General features: G+C 39.2%; 1 protein-coding gene across 1 annotated transcript; it reads left to right on the forward strand.

Moving 5' to 3' along the window:
• The first annotated feature begins 18,903 nt into the window (after positions 1-18,903).
• LOC135201158 (uncharacterized) lies at positions 18,904-20,439 on the forward strand. The gene is made up of 2 exons (XM_064230035.1): positions 18,904-19,731; positions 19,891-20,439. Exons 1-2 carry the CDS (start codon positions 18,904-18,906, stop codon positions 20,374-20,376), a joined length of 1,314 nt encoding a protein of 437 aa, XP_064086105.1. The 3' UTR covers positions 20,377-20,439.
• The last annotated feature ends 1,036 nt before the right edge of the window (positions 20,440-21,475 follow it).

The following is a 21,475-nucleotide window of genomic DNA, read 5'->3' on the forward strand; positions in this document are numbered from 1 at the left end:
TAAATAGCCTTTATATACATACATATATATATATATATATATATATATATATATATATATATATATATATATATATATTTATATATATATACATACACACATAATGTGTGTGTTAGCGCGCGCGGGAGTCTATGGTTGCATGTTTGTGCAATAACGTTCGCGAACAAATATATACATTAGGAATAGTTTACAAAAAAAAGATAAATAATGTAGTATGTACTTAATTAGAGGGAAGAGAAACAGAAAACTGAAATTGTAGCATGATATGAGATGAGGAGACATCCTGAGCCTTCAACATCCACCAATGATCAATGCATTGTTGACTTCATCAGGAGTAATGAAAAATATTCATGGAAGAAATTGAGAAATAATGCAGAGGATGTTCGTAAAGAAATGAATACTTTCGTGATGATGGTATTGCGCCAATGATGTTCGGTTCTATGACTGAGCTATGCTGAAAGAGGATAGAAAATATCAGCGCTATGACAATTTATATAGCAAAAATGAAGGAAGGAGGAAACATTCAAAGGAATTCAACTGTTATTAATACATCGTTAATATTAGGAGCCTTCTCCATACTCGACAGCGGCGCTCCAGGCATTTTTCTCTAGTATGTATTATGTAACTTTTAATTTCCTACAACTGCCTATTATGTTTTTGTGGTTTGCAGATGATTGCAAGAGTGGAGGTTTTCGTGCAATTCAGACAACTCCTCTCTTTGCGGTTTGTTTACCTATATAGGAAGCTACTCTCCTCTTTAATAATAATTTTGTTTTGTTGACTACACATTTGCAAACTGCCGTGACTACTCCTAACAAGAATTTTTTCCATGGCTCGGCCAAGTATCTTTTAAGATAGAATCAAGGCATTTATGGTGATAAAGAATAGTAAGCATCGCATGTGCGAAGTCTCACAGGCGTCCGTAAGCAAGTAGCCACACCCAGAGATGCTCATTTTTATTACAAATTCAGGTCATCACAACAGTTGAAGCGCAGGCACGGAGCGATTCCACCCAAACAGCCATTCTGATTCAGGATACGAGCGCGTTGTTGGCTGCTATATAAATTACTGTAAAGATAAGATATAATGTTTTATACCTTGACTAGCTTAATAAATGATATTGATAAGGTTTCTTCTTTAAATATTCACAATATCTTTAATAATTCTTACCAACGGTATTGCACGGAACTGCAAAAGGAGTCCCAGCAGCCCAAATCAGGAACCATTTACGTCCGGTCGATCATGTTCTGATAATTTCATTGTTTACGGTTAGGGATTTTTTTTTTACTCCTAGCGTTCTTATTAGAGAGATTGCGTCACTGTTTATTCTAAACAAACATTTGCCCCATTTATGCAAATTGGGTTAAAATCACGCCTTTCTTTGTTCCAAACCTCACCAAACAATAAGGCGAAAATGCTCTTACAAACATGTCAAGGCCAAACTAAACCCTTATTTGCCGTAGTGGCATCGAATTTTACACACACCTCTCTTTGTTTAACAGTCAGCAGTGGGCAGGAACTACAGAGAACTGCTTGAAAAACAAAAAACAGTGAACACAAAGAATGATTGTTATGTGTGATGAATCTAGGCAACGTTTCTATCATTAAGCGAATTCCCTGTCGATAGATAAATTTACATACAAACAAAATTTCTTTCTGAAGTTATTCGTAGTTGTCTGGGAAGAAGCAACAAGATGTTAAGTAGTTAAGAATCTCCTCACCTTATTTCTTAGTAAAGAAGTTACTACGATACTTTCATTATCAGCTTCTTCCAAAGAATATTTCTTTACCATTGTAATGGCTGGGTAAAATAGGATAGTTCTGAGATCATCCGTTACTTTGTTTAGCAACTATAACTACTTATATATATATATATATATATATATAATATAATATATACATATATATATATATATATATATATATATATGTATTATATATATATATATATATATATATATATATTATATATATAATCTCACGTCGAAATCTCTCGGATGGAACTTAAGACACTTAAAATTATAATTCAATATTACCTGCTCTCGTGAAGCTGAAAAGTTATTTTAATGAAAATGCAATCAGTAGTGTAATTTTGAAAAACACCACAGTAGTCTGTTTAACTACTCTTCTCCAAACAATGACTTTGCTTCAAAAGAAACATTAGCAATGTCATGAAAAACACTTTTATATAGCTGGTTATAACCAAGACTACATTTAAAAACACGGCATAAATTCACAAACTGAAATATATATGTATGTATATATATATATATATATATATATATATATGTACATATATATGTACATATATATATATATATATATATATATATATATATATATATATATATATATATATCTCAAGTATAAAGGCCCATTAAAACGCTGTGGTTAAAAGCTAAGGACTATATTTTAGTGAACTGACTTCCACCCTTAACAAGTAGTGAATGACAGAAGTTGCATTGATGATATATATAGTTTCTAAAGACGTAGGAGTTTATGGAATCCCCTGTAGGGATCGTGAGAAGTCATACTATGGATTCACAGGAAAATCTCATTCGCAGAGATTAAATCAAAAACATAAGCATTCAGCGAGATTACCTCAACATAAGCATTCTTAGATATGGGCAACGTAGCTTGGCAATTTTCTATCATATAATAACATGAACCATGCTATGAAATGGAACTCATCCTGAATTTTATACAAAAGCAGCTGTCAATACAAATGTCTGATGGTAGAATCTTCACTGATAAAACAACAGATAATAGGATCAACCTCTCCAATGTATATTTCGCCAATGTAACTACTTCTGTCATTTACTACTTGATAAGGGTGGAAGTCACTTCACTGAAATAAAGCTGTCCTTAGTGTTTTAATGGGGTTTTTGTACTTGAGAGGTATCCCGTTTTAACGGAAGAATTTATTTACACACAAATGCACACACACACACACACAAATATATATATATATATATATATATATATATATATATATATATATATATATATATATATGAGTATATCAAATGCAGGGGTAGGCTACGACCAACAGACACATCAGTGTGAGGGTGGAACGGGGAAACCAATTGACTCCAACATAAACAGTTCTTTATTTCCAACGTTTCGTAATAATTTCTTCATTACGTCATCAGGGATCTCTTGAATAGTGAATAAAAAACTTTAAAAATAACAAGAAAAATTAAATTCACCATATGCCATACAGCTAAAAAACACAACAGAACCAAAGGCCGCTAATCATCCTCAGGTGAGAGAGCAAAGACAGATTGCTTAAATATAAAGTTAACTCGGGTAAGGTTTAGTAGAGAGGTTTGGGTATTTAACTGTGGTATTAGTTGTTTGATAAGCAATGACTTAATCATTTGTAATTTGTGAGTAATTGCCGTTTAGCCTACTATGCAGAAATCATTTCTTTACATATGAGTTTTACAAATTCTGAAATGAGCTACGATATTCATGTTCTGTATTGGAGAGCCTACAACCAGTACGAAATCTTATCTTCCAATGGGAGCCGATACTGACCTTAGTAACCTCCTCCGATATATGTCCCAGAGTTACACTTAGGGCAATTATACTTAAACACCATGTTACACGATAAAAATGGGCTTAATCGATCCTTGTTGTTAAATTAAGAACCAATTTAACAGATTTTTGGGAATTAATTCTAAATTAATCGCACCATAATGATTGTGGATAATTGTCATGAACTGTTTTCTTAGAGTTATCGTGTGAGAAGGGAAATTTGGTGTAAAAGTTTAATTTAGGTTCTGTTGGAAATTTTGTGACATCACTGAATTGTTTGTTAAGAAAAATGCGAAGTTGTTTAAAGAATATCGTTTACAAATATGTGGCCAGGATGTGATCCTGGGATTGACGTCAGATGCCCATTAAGGTGTAAGTTACAGAACTGGTTGTGTAAACTGACTAATCCAGCAAGCTCAAATATAAGAAATCATGTAGAAATTGGCAAAACCGATATTAATTGTATAATTCTATAATAGGATAAGCACAAAACGAAAACGACCTCAATATACTGGAATCTATGACTATAAAGAAGACATCCCATCACTCAATACTCAAATAACCTCTGTACAGTTGTTTATCGCTTCACCTTTTGTTTTTGTTTTCCTTCTCTCGTCCTTTCTCACTCTTGCTGCGTCTTGAGAAAACTTTTGTTTTTAGTCCCATTTCTTCTGCTGTTTAGGTATGTCCTGTTCTCATTCCCCTTGTTTTTAATTTGCCTCAGAATTTATGTGTATGTGTCGATGTTTTTTTTTTTTATCACTGCAGCCGAAAGCAAGTGTCGGACACGTTGGCGTATTAAACTAGTAGTAAGATTGGCGCCTTTTCCCTTAGCCTTCCAGATTGTTTCCTGAGTGGAGGCTCACCCTAACTATATATATATATATATATATATATATATATATATATATATATATATATATATAGTATATATATAATTATATATATATGTATATATATATATATATATATATATATATATATATATATATATATATATATATATATATTTAAGTCTCTTCGCTTGGCGATAGACTTTTTTTGTGTTCTCCTGTATGACCTGATCGATATTATTCGTGTGCCCTTTGTATTCTTGACAAGTGCGACAATTTGCTATGTGCTTTTTTATATCTGTAAGCATCGTATGCCAATAAAATAAGGATTTGGCTTTCTGTGACATCAAGGAATAACCCGGGTGTCCATGCAGTGGATTTTCATGCAACCATTTTAAGACAGTGGGTATGAGTGAGATAGGCACCACCACCTGGTTGTTATTCAACTGCGGTGTGTTGCGGGTTTTCCTCGTCACGGATCTACACAGGATATTGTCCTGTATGATATAATTCTGCTGCTTATACTTTAGGTATTCCTTGTCCTTCGGATTTCCGTTTAACGCAATGATGATTTTTTCTATTTGCGGATCTTTTCTTTGTTCTGTCTGTAATAGTTCAGCACTCCAGCCCAGATCTTCCTGTTCAGATATAGTTTTAACAATGGGCGTGGAGGTTGAGATATCTATTAATTCAGCTAATGGCTCGGTACAAGATGAAGAGGGGTTGCGTGATAATGCGTCAGCAATGATATTTGCTTTCCCAGGTAAATACCCGATCCTCGCGCCAAAGTCCTGAATGATCATGTGCCACCGAGTTCGCTTGGGGCTGTGACTAAAGCCTTTAAAGAAGTCGGTTAGGGGCTTATGATCAGTGAGAACCTTGACGGGATAACCGTATATTATGAATTTAAAATGCACGAGTGAATTAACAATAGCGAGCCCTTTCTTGTCTATTACTGCATATTTACTTTCGGAAGGTCTCAGTTTACGTGAATAAAAAGCTATAGGGAAAAACTGTTTATCATATTGTTGAAGAAGCAATACCCCACCTACTCCTAGGTCTGAGGCGTCTGTTGCTATGAAAAATTCCTTACCGAAGTCAGGAAATTTCAAGATAGGAGAACTACACAGTTCATCTTTCAATTTATCGAACGCCTGTTGATGCATTTCAGACCATACGAAATCTACGCCCTTTTTTATAAGATCGGTTAGGGGAGCGGCTATGATTGAGTAGTTGCGTATAAAGCGGCGGATAGTACCGCTACAGCCTAAAAATTGCTGTATTCCCTTGATGTTAGTAGGTATCGGAAAGTTACGGATAGCCGACACCTTATCATGGACGACTTTAAGACCTTCACTAGAAACCGTGAAACCTAAATAGACTAGTTCTGTTTTAAAAAATTCACACTTACTTATCTTTACCCTTAAATTATGCTGTTCCTTAGTCTTTGTAGCACTAACTCTAATTTACGTAAATGTTCTTCTAATGTGTTGGAAAAGATTACTAGGTCGTCCATGTAGGCATGTAGGATATCTCCTAACAAGTCTCCAAACACGATGTTTATCATACGAGTAAAAGTTATAGGAGCACAACGTAAACCAAAAGGCATACGCAAAAATTCATAATGTCCCCTGGCTGTGCTGAAGGCAGTGTATGGGATACTCTCTTGTTCCAACGGAATCTGATGAAATCCTTTTAGTAAGTCTAAGCTTGTGAAATATTTGTTCTGACCTAGTAGAGATAGGATATCATCGGTACATGGTACTGGGAATCTGTCAGGGATTGTTTCTTCATTTAAACGACGAAAATCTACGCATATCCGCCAAGTTCGATCTTTTTTCGGTACTACTATTAACGGAAAATTATAAGGGCTGTTTGATTTCCTAATGACTCCTTCTTTTAACATTTTACCTACTTCCTCTGTTATCTCATTCTGAAATTTCATAGGAAGTCGGTACGAAGGTACATAGATTACTTTCTGTTTGTCCTTGAGCCTTATTTGATGCTCGATGACATCCGTTTTTCCTAAGGTTCCATCCGTAGTGGGAAAAACATCATGATATTTAGTTAAAAGATTCAAGAATTTCTGCTGAATTTCTTCTTCTTGAATGTCCTTATTGATTTTGTTCTTTATAGATTGCAAAAGGGATTCATCCGCAACTGATTGAGCGTGATTTATCTCAGCTACGGTAAGAATGCGATGTTTTATAAACTTCGGCATCCAAGATATGTTGATTTTTGTGGATTACTAAAGTGGTATTCAAATGATTACAGACTTCGATGTTACATTGTTGTTGTGAGCCGACTGTATAAATGGCTTGTGTGACGGATAATCCGTGTGTTTTCAGAGTTTCGGAAAGGATTAATGTTTCAGATCCTGGCAAGGTTCTCTTTACACGCACTAATATGTTCGAAGTTACGTTAGGCTCGAGAGTTTGCGTGCAAGCTGATATTACGGGTGAGCGAGAGTTCTGTTGGGTTGCCTGTATTATTTCTTGGTTCATGAGACAGGTGATTGGTTCTGTAATGTAAGTCTGTCTCTTTATTATCTAAAACTGATTTTAGGGTATTAGAAGACCTATAGAATTTCCCTTTGATATACACGCCTGTGTTTTTGCAGGTGCTAAGATAATATTTTGAGTGCCCATAGACGGGTATCCGATAATTACTGCGGGATACATATTAATGTTTTGTACAACAATAAAGGTATCAGCAAACGTGCGCTTACCGACCTTGTACTGTACATGAGTTACGCCTACAACATTTAATTCATTATTCCCTATGCCTGAGAGCCTTATTCCGGACTTTTCTATAGGGAAATTTGAAAAGAGTAAATGATGAGTCCTTAAATCCATGATATTACGTGGACTACCAGAATCAAAGAACAAAGTGAATGACTTATGGTCCAAATTTACTGCATGTAAGGTTGGTCGCAACTCGTTTTGACTAATAATTGCATGAATTTGTTGCAAATCTACGGGAACCTGCACAGATTTTTTGGATTCGGCCGTGTGTTTCATAGGAAAATCAATTGCCTCACAATGATCTGATAAATGATTAACTGATTATTGATACAAAAGATGTTGATATTGATGACCCAACATCGCCCTCTCCCCCCTTGGAGTGAACTAACGTGGTATTTGTTTTGTTTATCACACCTTGAAAATTCGCTTGCCCTTGCGAGTTCTGGCGAGACGGCCCAGGAACAGAGGTACCTGAAGCACGATTTGTTTGTTTCTGCTGTTGTGCAGAATTTCCGTTTGGTTGTTTCTTCTTATAGTACTGAGGACCCTTCTTTTTATTTGCACTGGCAACTGGTTGCGTGTTTGTAGCATTCTGCTGTTGATTCCTCGAGTAGCAACGGTTATATGAATGAGTTGAACTATTGTGTATTGAACAAAAACGCGTCCGACAGTCTGAAATCATGTGACCTGGTCGTTTACAGTTATAACAAACCATCCCTGCAACTTGATTATTATTATGTACCACATTTACTTGTTGTGGCTTGTTCTCATTTTTTGCAAAAACTTGAATGAGCGAAGGATCTAGGTCGGTACATTTAGACATGTGTTTTTTTATTTGTTTATACACATCTAGTTCCGTACTGTCGGGCTGCAATTTTTTATCAAAACACCGTACTAACGCTTCAGGCAACATTGCAGTGATAGACGTAAGGTAGATCAAACGGATAAAATCTTTCACTTTGATTTTGGCACTCGTAACCCACCCGGAGTTACTTAAACTATCCTGATATTCATTTAGCCGGTCGGCAATTAGCGCCGCCCGCTCGACAACATTAAGCTGAGTCATGGAGGCTTGGTTAAGGATATTTCTCAATGCCAATACTACATCTAAAGCCTCTTCACCCCCATACACGGGCACGTAATCTGATTTTGAACTCGTCCCATGTAAGCGCCTCTTGGAAAGAAACCCCCCTTAGATAAGCACTTGCGTCTCCTTTGGCAAAGTCTATGAAGCTTTTTGCCTCCTGTAATTGTACTGCTGGGTCTGTGATGCTTTTTGCATTTAAATGAGCGTCTACAGATGAGATCCATGCCTCAACATTTTGAGGCAGGAACCCATTGACCCGACCTTGAAAAGGGACAATTGCTGACCTCAGCGCTAACGAGAGTCACCACATTGGGGTTGCCAGCCGGAGTAGTTGCCATTTCCACTTTCACTTTTTCCTTATCACTTCTATTCCTTGCGATCCTATCAAAATATCTATAAGAGTACACTCGACCACTACGTAAACGCATATGCAATGTACTGTATAAATGTGTTATAATAATAGGAAAATCCCCCAAAAGATACAAAAATACAGATAATTTGATAAAATATTATACGGAGAATTCCTGCAAGAAACGATTAACAACAACGAGAAGAGAAAAAAAAAAATTAATCTGCGGGCGAGAACTCGTAGTTGAAGATTGATTCTGTAATGAAGGAAGATTAATATGGCGAACAACTCACCCCCAGAATACTGGATGATCGACTCCTGATGAACAACACTTCACTGAGGAAAAGACCTGAATAGATAAAAATGGTACTTAGCTCCAGATTATATTGCGAAGGATTGTTGACATGGGATGACGTCTCATTTCCTGTCTAAGTCTCGCGTCGGAAGTCGTGATGACGTCACGGTCTTCTTTCGGTGCACGATGCGTGGAGAAGTCCAAGATTGATGACGTCACAGCCTCCGTCCTTGCACTACTGCCTCTAGCTCTACTCTCTGCGTCCTTGCTCGTGATCGGGTGATGTTTCCTGTGTTTGTTTTCTTCTTTCCGTTGATGTTCGATGCTGCGCTGCTCGTCCGGTGTAGATTCTCGAAGATAAGTGACAACAGTCGCTCAAACGTCGGTGTTAATGCTTGTATTCCTCTCGATGAAGGACATAGCTGCGTCTTCATAAACTGTTGCGTTGATTGAAGATCCCGTTTCCTCTGTTTAGTTTTGATGTTGAAGGTGGAAGTTGGTTCTTGTAGACCTTCGGTCGGCTGATATGGGTCTTGTTAATTTTATTCTTCGTCATACGCTGCCACCACATTTAAGTCTCTTCGCTTGGCGATAGACTTTTTTTGTGTTCTCCTTACGACTGTCATTTGTAAGTATTTCTGGTTCCTCCCATCTCCTTGGGATATCTTAGTAGAGTGGTTCTTCTTAACTAAAGGAGATGATTCAAACAGATAAGTTGAACAAATATAACAACTTTATTCTGTAACTCCATACTAGGAGATGCAGCTCGGTCGGAAGACCGATATGTTTGATGGTTGGCACGGAACTGCCATTCTAAAGCATCGCGTCGATAGCGGAACATTAGCTATCTCAGCAATTCATATAAAAACATACGTAGTCCGCCGGCTCGGAAGTTACAAGCTCCGGCGTAGGTTAACAGGTCAACCGCTTCCCATGGAAGTTGTTGTGCAAAGTTATCATTAACATAAAATGTTGACAACGCTCTGAGCTAGACCAGGCTACTGCAGACAGCGCATAGCGTAATCTAGATCTGCTTTGGTCACGTAGGACCCTCCTAATGCCATGACCTCAGGTCATGGGTTTATATTTACAGATCCTGTAAATTGAATAAATGTATTTATTACATATATAATGTATATAGAATTATATATATATATTATATATATATGTATATATATATATATATATATAGATATATATATATATATTATATTATATAATATATATATATAATATATATATATTATATATATATATATTCGTGTGTGCGTGCGTGTGTTTGCGAGTGCATGCATACTCAGTAGTATAACATACAATTATGTATGATATACACAGAGTGTTATACGTAAGGGGCCTGAAGGTGAAAGCATGCGACTGTATATAAACAATGACTGGATCCAAGAGCGAATGCCCACACTGTTATCAAATCATCTTTTTCAATAGAGAGAAACAGTTGGCTCCACAACCATTCTTGGCTGAAGCAATCAGGGTCATAGGTGATCGTACTGCATGATCACACTCAGGAAAGAAACTGTTAGTGTTGAATCACGGTTATTTTGTCTACAGTGTCTTCCAACTTCGGACATGATGATGATGATGATGATAATGACGATGACGATGATATGGCATTTTCCTGTGTCAACGTCCCGTAAAAGGCCGACTTGCGCCGGGTAAAAACGAGTCTCCTCTAAGAAATGAGCTTCGCTTTACTATTATTATGTTCCCATGCAATTTACACCATAAATACCCAGAGATTTAGTTTGTTCCCTCTATCATAGGGATGGGAACAGAGACGACCCGGATCCTGTCTACGAACAGCTCAAGGACTCATGGACGCTATAAGAATTTGAGTGCAGGAAGAATTTTCCTTGAATTGACGTGAATATTTGGACCGGTGTTATACCGTAAGCAATTGGGGAATGTCATCCCTTTTTTGTTAGCTTTTCGTTCTATCTTCTTTTCAGTGCTTTACCATTAGTCTAGCTTAAGTCTTTCTTCCTTTTCTATCTCTCACCATTTTAGTATACAGACATGAAATTTACTGCAAACCCTAGAGATTATGTCAGTGTTTAATATTACTAATGAAATTTACTGCAAACTCTAGAGATTATGTCAGTGTTTCATACTACTATATATTATTGTTATAAATCAGCTTCAGATGGCGCAGATTACCGATAACCAACTTATTTTGTAATTTTCCATCTACCGACAATTGTGCTTCTTAGAAAATTGGACAGAGAAAGAGAAAAAGAAAGAGTTTAGCAAAAGACCTCAGCAACATCCCTCACCCGAAAAAAAAGACAAAGAAAAAAATAAAAGAAGGAAAAACGGAAAAAGGACGTTCCTGGCCTTTTGACCCTAACAGCAACACAAGCAACAGTATTCATAACTGCTGTTAAAACAATGGCCCCGGCAGCTAGTCGAATGAAATACTTTCCTAAAGTTCATTTTCACAAGGAGTGTACAACTAACTTGCTGAATAAAGTTAATGAAAGATTAAAGTTCAAGTGTAAAGCGAGTTTTTTCCCCTTTTGTTTTCGTGTTCTCCCTCCGAGTTCGTTTGAATTCAACAGCAATGAAATTTTAGGAGGGTCACGAGAAAAGATCTTGATAAGCTTGTTACTGTCAGGGAAAAGGACCTTCTGGAAGAAAACAATAATGGCGGTACATCAAGGCAAAGGCAAGATTGATCAAAGATACTTGAATACAGCTTTGGCCCTAATCTATTTTAGTCTGGAGGCTTACTGTGTATGTTCTGAAAACGCCGGTGTTAAGGCATATGTATTTGAGCGCACCAACTGTAATAATGTACCCTTCCGTAAACAACTCTCAGTTTATAATATTCAATTTACAGTAGAATATTTTGTTTTCTGAGTTGCTGTAGGGCAACTTGACTTATTTATTTCTTTATAATATCCTCACTATTTATCTTGTATCAAAATCTTTAATTAACTCAAACAGATCAGTAATTCACTATTTTCTCTCCTTTGTCTGGCAGTTTCATGTATTTCCGCTTTCACAGAAGGTGAGAACATTTTCATCTGAGAGCTGGGTCATGATATTGTTCGTAATGAGAGTAAGAGTTAACTGAATTTTATAACGTCTTCTACCTACTTTCCTTTCTGTAAGACTATTGATTGATTTAAGCAAATTCGGCTATAAAGGCAAGTACTGTGGCACATTCAGGTATTCAGTGCTGTAGACAGTAAAATGAGGGAGTTGTAGCAGCTGGGCAACTAGATTGAAGAAAGGAAGCAGATTGGAGGCAGAGTAAAAGGCTAAAAAGCGGGTGCAGTTTTTAGAGGTCAAAAGTAATTGCTGCACTGCTCCACGTGGGGTGCTCTGACGGCACTAACCTTATTGATGGGAAACGTAAGCGCAAATTTTCTTTCTTTTGTCGTTGCTTAACTGGAATTTTTCTAGTGATGGGAGAAAATACAGAATGATAGATATCAGTGATCTGTTACCAAGGTCACAGGAAAGTCATATCACCAGTTATTCCCATTAGGAAACAGTATCGCCTTCCGTTGCTTCACATTGTAGAAATGATCAAATAACCATTCATTATCTGGTGAGGGACAGATTTTAAGTCTAAAATGACGGTACCTTCATATTCAGCATATCTGCTCAGAAACCAATTACGATTTAGAAAGAAAGTCGAGAAAATCATAATCTGCAACCGGAAATTAAAAATCATGATTGATGGATCAAATAAGTTCCAAAGGGGGTCTTATCTACTTAAAAAAAAGCAAATGAGCTGTCAAACAATGATTTCTTGACATTTTCATAGTAGATGCTTACTGGATATTGCTGAATTGTATTAATTTTCCTGTTACGAGTTCGATGCAAATCATTTAGCAGAGTTTTTCTTATGAAAATGTCGATAGGATTTGGGTAGTGTGGACATTGTAATTTTCGTTTTTTAGAAAAAAATTAAAAAAAAGCAACGCAACGAATAGCAAAAAAGTTTAGTAGTATGATGAGTTTGCGAAACACATATAAAACACATCAAGTAGTACAATTACGGAACACAGAAATGATCTTAGATCGGCAAATGAATCCTTAATTCGTGAGGAAATACTAAATACATCTGATAAACAAGTAATAACTCAGTGAAATTATAAAGCAGTTCATAGGCTCCAATCTTGATTGTAGAACCAGTTTTCACAAAAGAATATAATGAATGATTGAGACCGTTGCTCTTCATAGGCCTCTGTCATAACGATTGCTATCGTCCATTTGTTACCGCCACACTTGTTCCCAATTCATCAGAACACTTTTCTTTATCGGTAGATCATATTATATGTAGATTATACGTTTAACTGATACTTCTCTCTCTCTCTCTCTCTCTCTCTCTCTCTCTCTCTCTCTCTCTCTCTCTCCTGCATTAAAGTATTCAAAACCAATTTTGGACGGACTCGGAGTTTCAATAGTTTCTTACTCGCCTATTAGCAGGGGCGTCCCATGTAAGGCTCTCAGGGCGTGGTTTATCTTCTAGCTCTATCAGGAAAGCTTTAGAGGCTAAAAAGGCTTTCTTATATAAAAAATAATGCATTCCGAAAGAGGGACCGTTAAGGGTTGACAGATTCAGGTGTGTGGGATAATGGAAGGATAGGAGTAAGAAAAATGAAGACGAGATCGAGTCATTTTATTCCAGACATTACCTTAGATACCACAAATGCCTTGACGCGAATGGAAGAGAATCTCTATAGAACAATAGTGTGACTCAATGAAGCACAAAGGTACGGCATCTCATTTAGCAAAGACCAATCATACAATTCGGGCTCTTCACCCTGATTGAAATTCAGGGCAGCCAGACTCGGAAGATTTAGGCGCCCACGAGCCACTGGTTCTTTGTTCTTCGCTCACATCCTGATTTCCACCAGCCATCAAGTACTAGTGGTTAAAAAGACTCCATTTCCAATAAAAGAGGAAGAAAAGAATGAAAAGAGAAGCGTTCCAACACCATGACGGGGTTGGCCGATCTTTTCTCCTGGTTGTTGCCACACGCACCTCACAACAGAGGACGGTCTGCAATATGTTGAAAATAATACAAGGCACCGCCCGTCGGAGGGTAGGACCCTGGGTTACTTTAACCTTGAAGGAGCGAGGGAGGAAGGGCGTCCCGTGGGATTTTTTTTTTTTTTTTTTTTTTGTTTTTTTTTTACGCTATTGAGAAAGGATTTTTTCCTTGTGTGCAAGAGTGTGGGAGTACTCATTAAATGATAAATGAATATTTTGTTAGTAAAAGAACTAACTCGGGCAGGAAAAGAGCAATGACGTCGAGAACTTGCAGAGTAGCGATACAACATCTAAATGCTTTCTTGATGCAGTCACTCTTTTTTGAAAGGAAGCGAGAGTTATTCAGACGTACCATATCATAGAGTTCCCTCCTCGTTGTAAGGGTTCATCGAATCATATTATTTGTATATTTGAATGATTTGATCCAAATCATAATAAATAAAGTAATGATTTATAGCAGCGCACGCAAATACATGCATATAATGGGAAGATATTCACATAAATATTGATACTGAGAGTTACCGTGAAACAGTGTGAACTGCAGCCAGTTTGCCGTAGAACAGCAAGACGAGTCAAGGTGAGAAAATTCGGGTGGCGAGAGCAAATAGACGTTCGACTAAAAAAGCTATCACAGGAAATGGTGGTTTATACATCATCTGACGGAAAAAGAAGTTAATAAGGCTAGTGAAAAACTGCAAGACGCTCCTACCGTCCTTGACTTTGGTTACTCGTGGCTATGCTGATTACCTCTACATTTCATAGCCACATCCTTGTGCCCTACATGTTCCCACTGTTAGGGCGTATGGGCGTCTTCTCGTGTAAAAAAAAGGGGAAAAAAAAAGCCTTAACTTCCGTGTAGAAATGGGCAGTCGTAACCCCTGTAACTTATTAAAAACTGTTACACTGAAGTTACAAAGAGAAGAGGAATAATTACGAAGGTCACAAACTAATATTCCGCACACTTACAAACATACGTAAGTATATACATCTCTATCCGTTAATCGATGAAATTTGAAATCATACATTGACTTACACGATCAGTCTTGCTGCTTTAGAAATTGAAGCCGAGTTATATTTTCGGTTCCATAACACTGCTGTTTGCAGAATTCAGTTTAAAGCAGTAACCGGTGCTTTGACATTTTCGTGCTCAAAACTTATATGGGCGACTGGAAGAAGAATTTTGTTTTGTGAAAATGATTATCAGTAGCTACAGGAAACAAACTATTTACTATGTAATGCAGTAATTATTGTGGGAATTTTCATAGTTTGTTCCATTCGAAGTAAATAAAACATGATAGACAACTATTAACTTCAAATGGAATTTGTGAAATAAGCGCATCTTTAACAGCTAAACTTCAAACGAAGGGTATTGACCCACATACAAAGTTGGAGCCAAATTAGTGGTTATTCTTGATCGTCTGTGTAGCAAATTATGGCTTTGCTCTCACAACCGAAAATGTGATACTATTAGAAAAGGCAAAATTAATTTCCTGACTGTCAGAGGAAAAAGCGGACAAAAGATAGAAAAATGGTCTAGGTTATTAATCATTAAAGTTCAGTTTCGATTTGAATGAATAGTTTGCATCAAATAAAAGGGAGATTGTCCTTCCTGGTGACGTCGGTCAAACCACCACCAGTCATTTTTCCAAACTGATTTCAAGGGGCTTCATCATATAGTCATATAAACTCTCTTGAGGAAGGATGTCGCATATCTGGGGAATTTCACCCGAGTAGTGCAGCGGCATAGCAAACCAATTGTGCATTTGTGAATGGAACAAAGCCCACCAGACATGGAGGAATGATCAAATATTATATGGGGAACATTTTCAGGTATGGAACCGCTTTTGTAGTAATCCCAAGTCGCCGCCATATTGGATTTCAAAATGGCGGCTTAAAAATCTTTAATTACAGATAATTCTGGTTATATACCAGCTAGAGACTTGGTTTTAGTGTCTAGATATACATATTTGAGGTCAAGGAATTGAATGGTTCTAGTTAGAAGTTGATTTGGTGACGCCATATTGGATTTCAAGATGGTAGGCTAAAATAAAGAAAAATTTATGACTGATATATTTGGTTATGTGTCAGCTATATACTTGATTCTGGTATTTTTCTTTCTATTCCAGATTTCAACCATGTCGAAACAGTTCAAGGTAGTTGATGTTTCCAAGCCTCTAACTCCCACACCAAAACTGGACTGGGAACTCTGTGTTCTGTGTCAAGCTGATAAAGAAGAGTCCCTACAGTGTCCTGCTACAACTAAAAGAAAAGATTCAGGTGCTGGATACAAGACATTTGAGGACAATATGTTAGCATTCAGTGAAACTAGGAGGAGCTGCCACAAGATATGGACTTACAACAACTAGATGAAGGCCAAGGGATAGCTGCCACTCTGGCTGCCCACCAAACCAAGTGGCACAAGTCATGCAGGGTGAAATACAACACTACCAAGCTACAATGGGTACAGAAAAGAGGTCATTCTGAAGGAAGCCCTGCCGCTAGTACAAACACAGATGAGTACAAGCGAACTAGATCTAAGGCAGCTTGTGTCGAAAACATACGCAATCATCTATGCTTCTTCTGCCACCAACAGCTTGGTTCAGAGTTTCATCAAGTAGCGACACTGGAACTAGATAAACACGTTCGCAACGCTGCCAAGTTTCTTGAGAATACCACTCTGTTAGCCCAACTGAGTGCTGGGGATATGGTGGCAAGAGAGGCCAAGTACCACAAGAAATGTTTGACATCCCTTTACAACCGCGTGAGGGCAGCAAAAACACTTGCTGAGGAAAGCCAGAGCAAAGTAGATGTCATTTCAGCAATAGTCCTGTCTGAACTGGTAACATACATAGAGGAAACTGCAAAAGAAGAGGACACTGCTCCTGTGTTCAAGATGGCAGACCTCACTAAGCTGTACACAACGAGAATGGAACAGCTCGGCATTGTGCTGAAAACACGAGTCCATACAACCAGACTCAAGGAGCGAATCCTGGCATATTTGCCTGATCTGCAGGAGCACAGAAAGGGACGAGATATCCTGCTGGTGTATAAGGAAGACATTGGCAGTACACTAGCCAAAGCATGTCAACATGACATTGACAGTGATGCTGTGCACCTGGCACGAGCTGCCTGCATTATAAAGAAGGATATGTTCCAGTCATCTCAGCCTTTCAATGGTTCCTTCTCAGACAAATGCCAAGAAGAGTCTGTGCCACAACTGCTGCTGACAATGGTCTCCATGATGCTAGAGGGTACAGGCATCAAAACCCAGGTACGTCAATCATCGTCCTCAGCATCTTTGACCATAGCTCAACTAATCAAATACAACAGTATGAAACATGAGAGAAGAGGTGCAGGCACAGACGTGTGACACAGCATCAGTCAAGAGACTCCCTTGCCAATATATCTTGGCTTGATGCTTCATGCCCATACGAGAAAGAGGGAATTAGTTGACACACTATCTGGACTAGGGATCAGTATTGTATATGATAGAGTGCTACGGATCTCTGCAGAGCTGGGCAACAGGACATGTCAGCGCTTTCAGATGGAAAAGGTGGTTTGCCCCCCAAAGCTCCGCAGTAGAGTGTTCACCACAGCAGCTGTGGATAATATAGACCACAATCCCAGCTCCACGACAGCACATGACTCATTACATGGAACTGGTATTTCATTAATACAACATCCAGACTATGACAATCAAGGCACAGACCGAGGTATTGTCATCATCGGGGGTATCTCCAATGTCAAGGCTGTGGGTGACCTTCCACGGTATTATACAGATATACAGCCGGTTACTTCACCTGCCCAAAAAAACCATGTACCAGCTGGAACCCAAGCGTCACTGCAGAGGAATTCTGCACAAGCTGAGCTCGATAAAGAGAAGAAGTGGCTCCAGTCTGTGAAGTATGCATGTGACAGTGGCGATACACAGAATCCAGCAAACATTTCGTGGGCTGCACATCATGCAGAGAGCCAAGCAGCCCAGCATACTAATATCACAGTCACACCCACTGCCTTGCTACCCCTCTTCCATGACCAAGCCCACTCATGGCAATGATCCGTCATGCCATGGATGTAGTGAAAGCAGCGGTCAATGAGCTAAATCCTGGACAGATACCCGTCATCACACTGGACCAACCACTGTATGCAATCGCCAAGGAGGTGCAATGGAACTGGCCAGACACATTTGGTGAAGATCTATTTGTAGTAATGCTAGGCGCTCTACACACAGAGATGGCAGCTTGGAAGACAGCAGGAAACTGGCTGCAAGACAGTGGTTGGACAGAGGCATTGGTTCAGGCAGAGATAGCAACAACAGGCACAGCAGACTCCTTCCTGCATGCAGCTCATGTCAGCCGTACAAGACGCGCCCACCAGGTAACTGCTGCTGCCCTGCACATACTTCAGCACCATGCATATACTAGATACAAAGAAAGAGCGACAGCAAGAGATTGAGGAACTATTGCAGTTGAGGCATGGTGTGACATGAGAGCAGTAGCATGTCCCAGATTTCAGTAATCGGCCACTGTACTTCACCTGGAGCTCTCTATACTCCTCTTCATACGTTCACTTAGAGAGTCGAACTTCACACTGTACATGGACACCCCACCAGAGCTAGCTGCATGGTTTGCTGCATTGGATCATGTCCACTATGCTCGCTGGTTTCCAGTGCACATCAGGGACATGGTTTGCCTTGTAGAGAAACATCCAGATGTTGCTGCCAAGTTCCATATGGGCCACTTCACATCCAAGAAGACCAGGCATGCTTTTTCCGCCATTGCCTTAGACCAGGCACATGAGCAAAACAATGCCATGGTCAAGATGATGGCGGGGCAGTGGGTCTCACTGAAAATCCAAGTGCCCTTCGACGGTGGATGGTGGCTGGCCCTGAAGTTGCTCGGGTCATCACAGAACTTGAGACCTCACAACAACTGCACCAAAGAGGAGAGCACACCCACCACCATGAGCAAACCAACAGTGTACAGAAGAAATTTGTCCAAGATGTTCGTGCACTGACAGCAGTCATTGAGGAGATGGGCAACCCCTTTGAAGAAGAAAGCACAGATTTGCTGGTCCTAGACACACAGGAGATCCTGGGTCCAGCTGCAGTAGAGAGTGTGCGTACAGCTATGCAAATGGGGCGAGATCAGTTCCATTTATTTGTGAAGGAACGTCTGGCAGACAGATCCAAACCACTCAATGATGTCATCAAACGCAACAAACTTCCATTATTTGCATCCATCAAGGTGAAAAGTGCCAATAAGAACAAGCAACAACTCGCCTCTGCAAGGAGTGATTCAGAGCTTTTCTCCAGACTATACATCACATGCCAAACCAGAGATGGCGATCTCGAGCAGTTCTTCAAACATGAGAACAGTGCACACCCGCCTGCACTATCACAAAATGGACGGATCCACTTTGGTTCCAAATCTGACTTGCTGAGGCCTTTGGAACAGCTTGTTGAACCAACGTCTCACCCACCACAAGTCTCTTCTGTGATCCTCGATGGGGCTGCAGTGGTTCAAATGCTGAACCCTGGCCCTGGCCACAGCAAAACATTTCTTGACTATGCCACAGACATATTCGTTCCATACATTCTGTCACAGCTTCAAAATCATTCTCGTCTGGATCTAGTGTGGGACCGCTATGCAAACTCAGGCAGCTTGAAGGCAACTGCAAGGGCTAACAGAGGCAAGGGAATCCGCAGACGTGTTACTGGCACTGCCCTGTTACCTGGGAACTGGCACACATTCCTCCGTGTCGACGAGAACAAGGAAGAACTCTTCCACTTCCTATCTAAGCAGGTCATGGAGTCCATCAATGTGCCAGAGAAACAGCTGATTGCTACTGACGGTGAACAGGTAATCTGAATCCCCCTGTTTATATCATATGTCAATACATGTACCCACATTGTCATGGATCTGTAATATAAAAATTAATGTTAATTTCATATAGATTTTTTTGATGATCAGTTGACTGCCTTCACCAAATATATGACATTTTTATGCTTATATCAACAGGTCATTGCTGTACCACCCTTTGAAGACACAGCAGCTTTGGCCCCACGCAATCACGAGGAAGCGGACACGCGCATGATGGTTCATGCAGCAGATGCTGTTAAATCTGGACACTGCAGAATACTCATCCGTACCGTGGACACAGATGAGGTGGTTCTTGCTGTGTGGATGGCCCAGGAGCTACATGAGGCAGACGATGAACTATGGCTAGCAATTGGTACTGGCAAGAGCTTCCGCTACATAGCAGCACACAAGCTGGCTGCTTCACTGGGGCCAGACAAATCCAAGGCACTGCCAGTCTTCCATGCAATCACAGGGTGTGATACAGTCTCGAGCTTTGCAGGTCGTGGCAAGATAACTGCATGGGCAGTATGGGACATTTTCCCAGAAGTGACAAATGCATTTCTGACCTTGGCATCTGCACCAAGTGAGATTTCTGAGGACACATTGGCAACCCTGGAGAGATACATAGTACTCCTGTACGACTGAACATGTACATGTTCAGAGGTGAATCTGGCAAGGAAGAAACTCTTTGCAAAGAAAGCGCGATCTATTGAAACAATACCTCCAACACAGGCAGCCCTAGAACAGCATGTGAAGAGAGCAATGTACCAGGGTGGATATTGTTGGGGGCAGTCTCTTGTCCCACGCTGCACTCTACCATCACCATGTGACTGGGGGTGGGTGGAAAATGACGGACAGTTTGATGCTTTGTGGACAACACTACCAGAAGCTGCCAAATCCTGCTATGAACTGATCTCTTGTGGGTGCAAAAAAGGTTGCAGTGGGAGATGCAAGTGTAAGAAAGCAGCTCTGAAATGCACAGCACTATGTGGCTGTGATGGTGATTGCTCAGACTGATTTGGAACTGTGCAGAACTTACGTGTTATTGAATTGATTGATACGCAAGTTCTCTTGCTTGTCGTGTGTATAATTACATGCATATAAATGTACATAATAATTATGGGATTATCACTTGATTATTAGTTGATAATGTGAATTAAAACATGTTTCATTACAACTATTTAATTCCTTGGCTTCACATTTGTACATCTAGACACCAGAATCAAGTATATAGCTGGCACATAACCAAATATATCAGTCATAAATTTCTCTTTTTTTTAGCCTACCATCTTGAAATCCAATATGGCGTCACCAAATCAACTTCTAACTAGAACCATTCAATTCCTTGACCTCAAATATGTATATCTAGACACTAAAACCAAGTCTCTAGCTGGTATATAACCAGAATTATCTGTAATTAAAGATTTGTAAGCCGCCATTTTGAAATCCGATATGGCGGCCACTTTGGGGTTACTACAAAAGTGGTTCCATACCTGAAAATGTTCCCAATATAATATTCTATCATTCCTCCATGTTTGGTGCTTCCATCACCAAATGCACAATTCTTATGAATTTTTTTGCTATGCCGCTGTACTAGAGTGGGTTTTCAGGAGTAGGACAGTGTTCACGACACAATCTGCATTTTTTCTACGGTCCTCACTGCGAATACTTAATGAAGAAATACTTGAACTATGAAATCCTATCAGTCAATCAGCCAAGCCTACTTGGCATCAACATAGAATTT

The sequence above is a fragment of the Macrobrachium nipponense genome, chromosome 28 (assembly GCF_015104395.2).
Source record: "Macrobrachium nipponense isolate FS-2020 chromosome 28, ASM1510439v2, whole genome shotgun sequence".
Lineage (NCBI taxonomy): Eukaryota > Metazoa > Arthropoda > Malacostraca > Decapoda > Palaemonidae > Macrobrachium > Macrobrachium nipponense.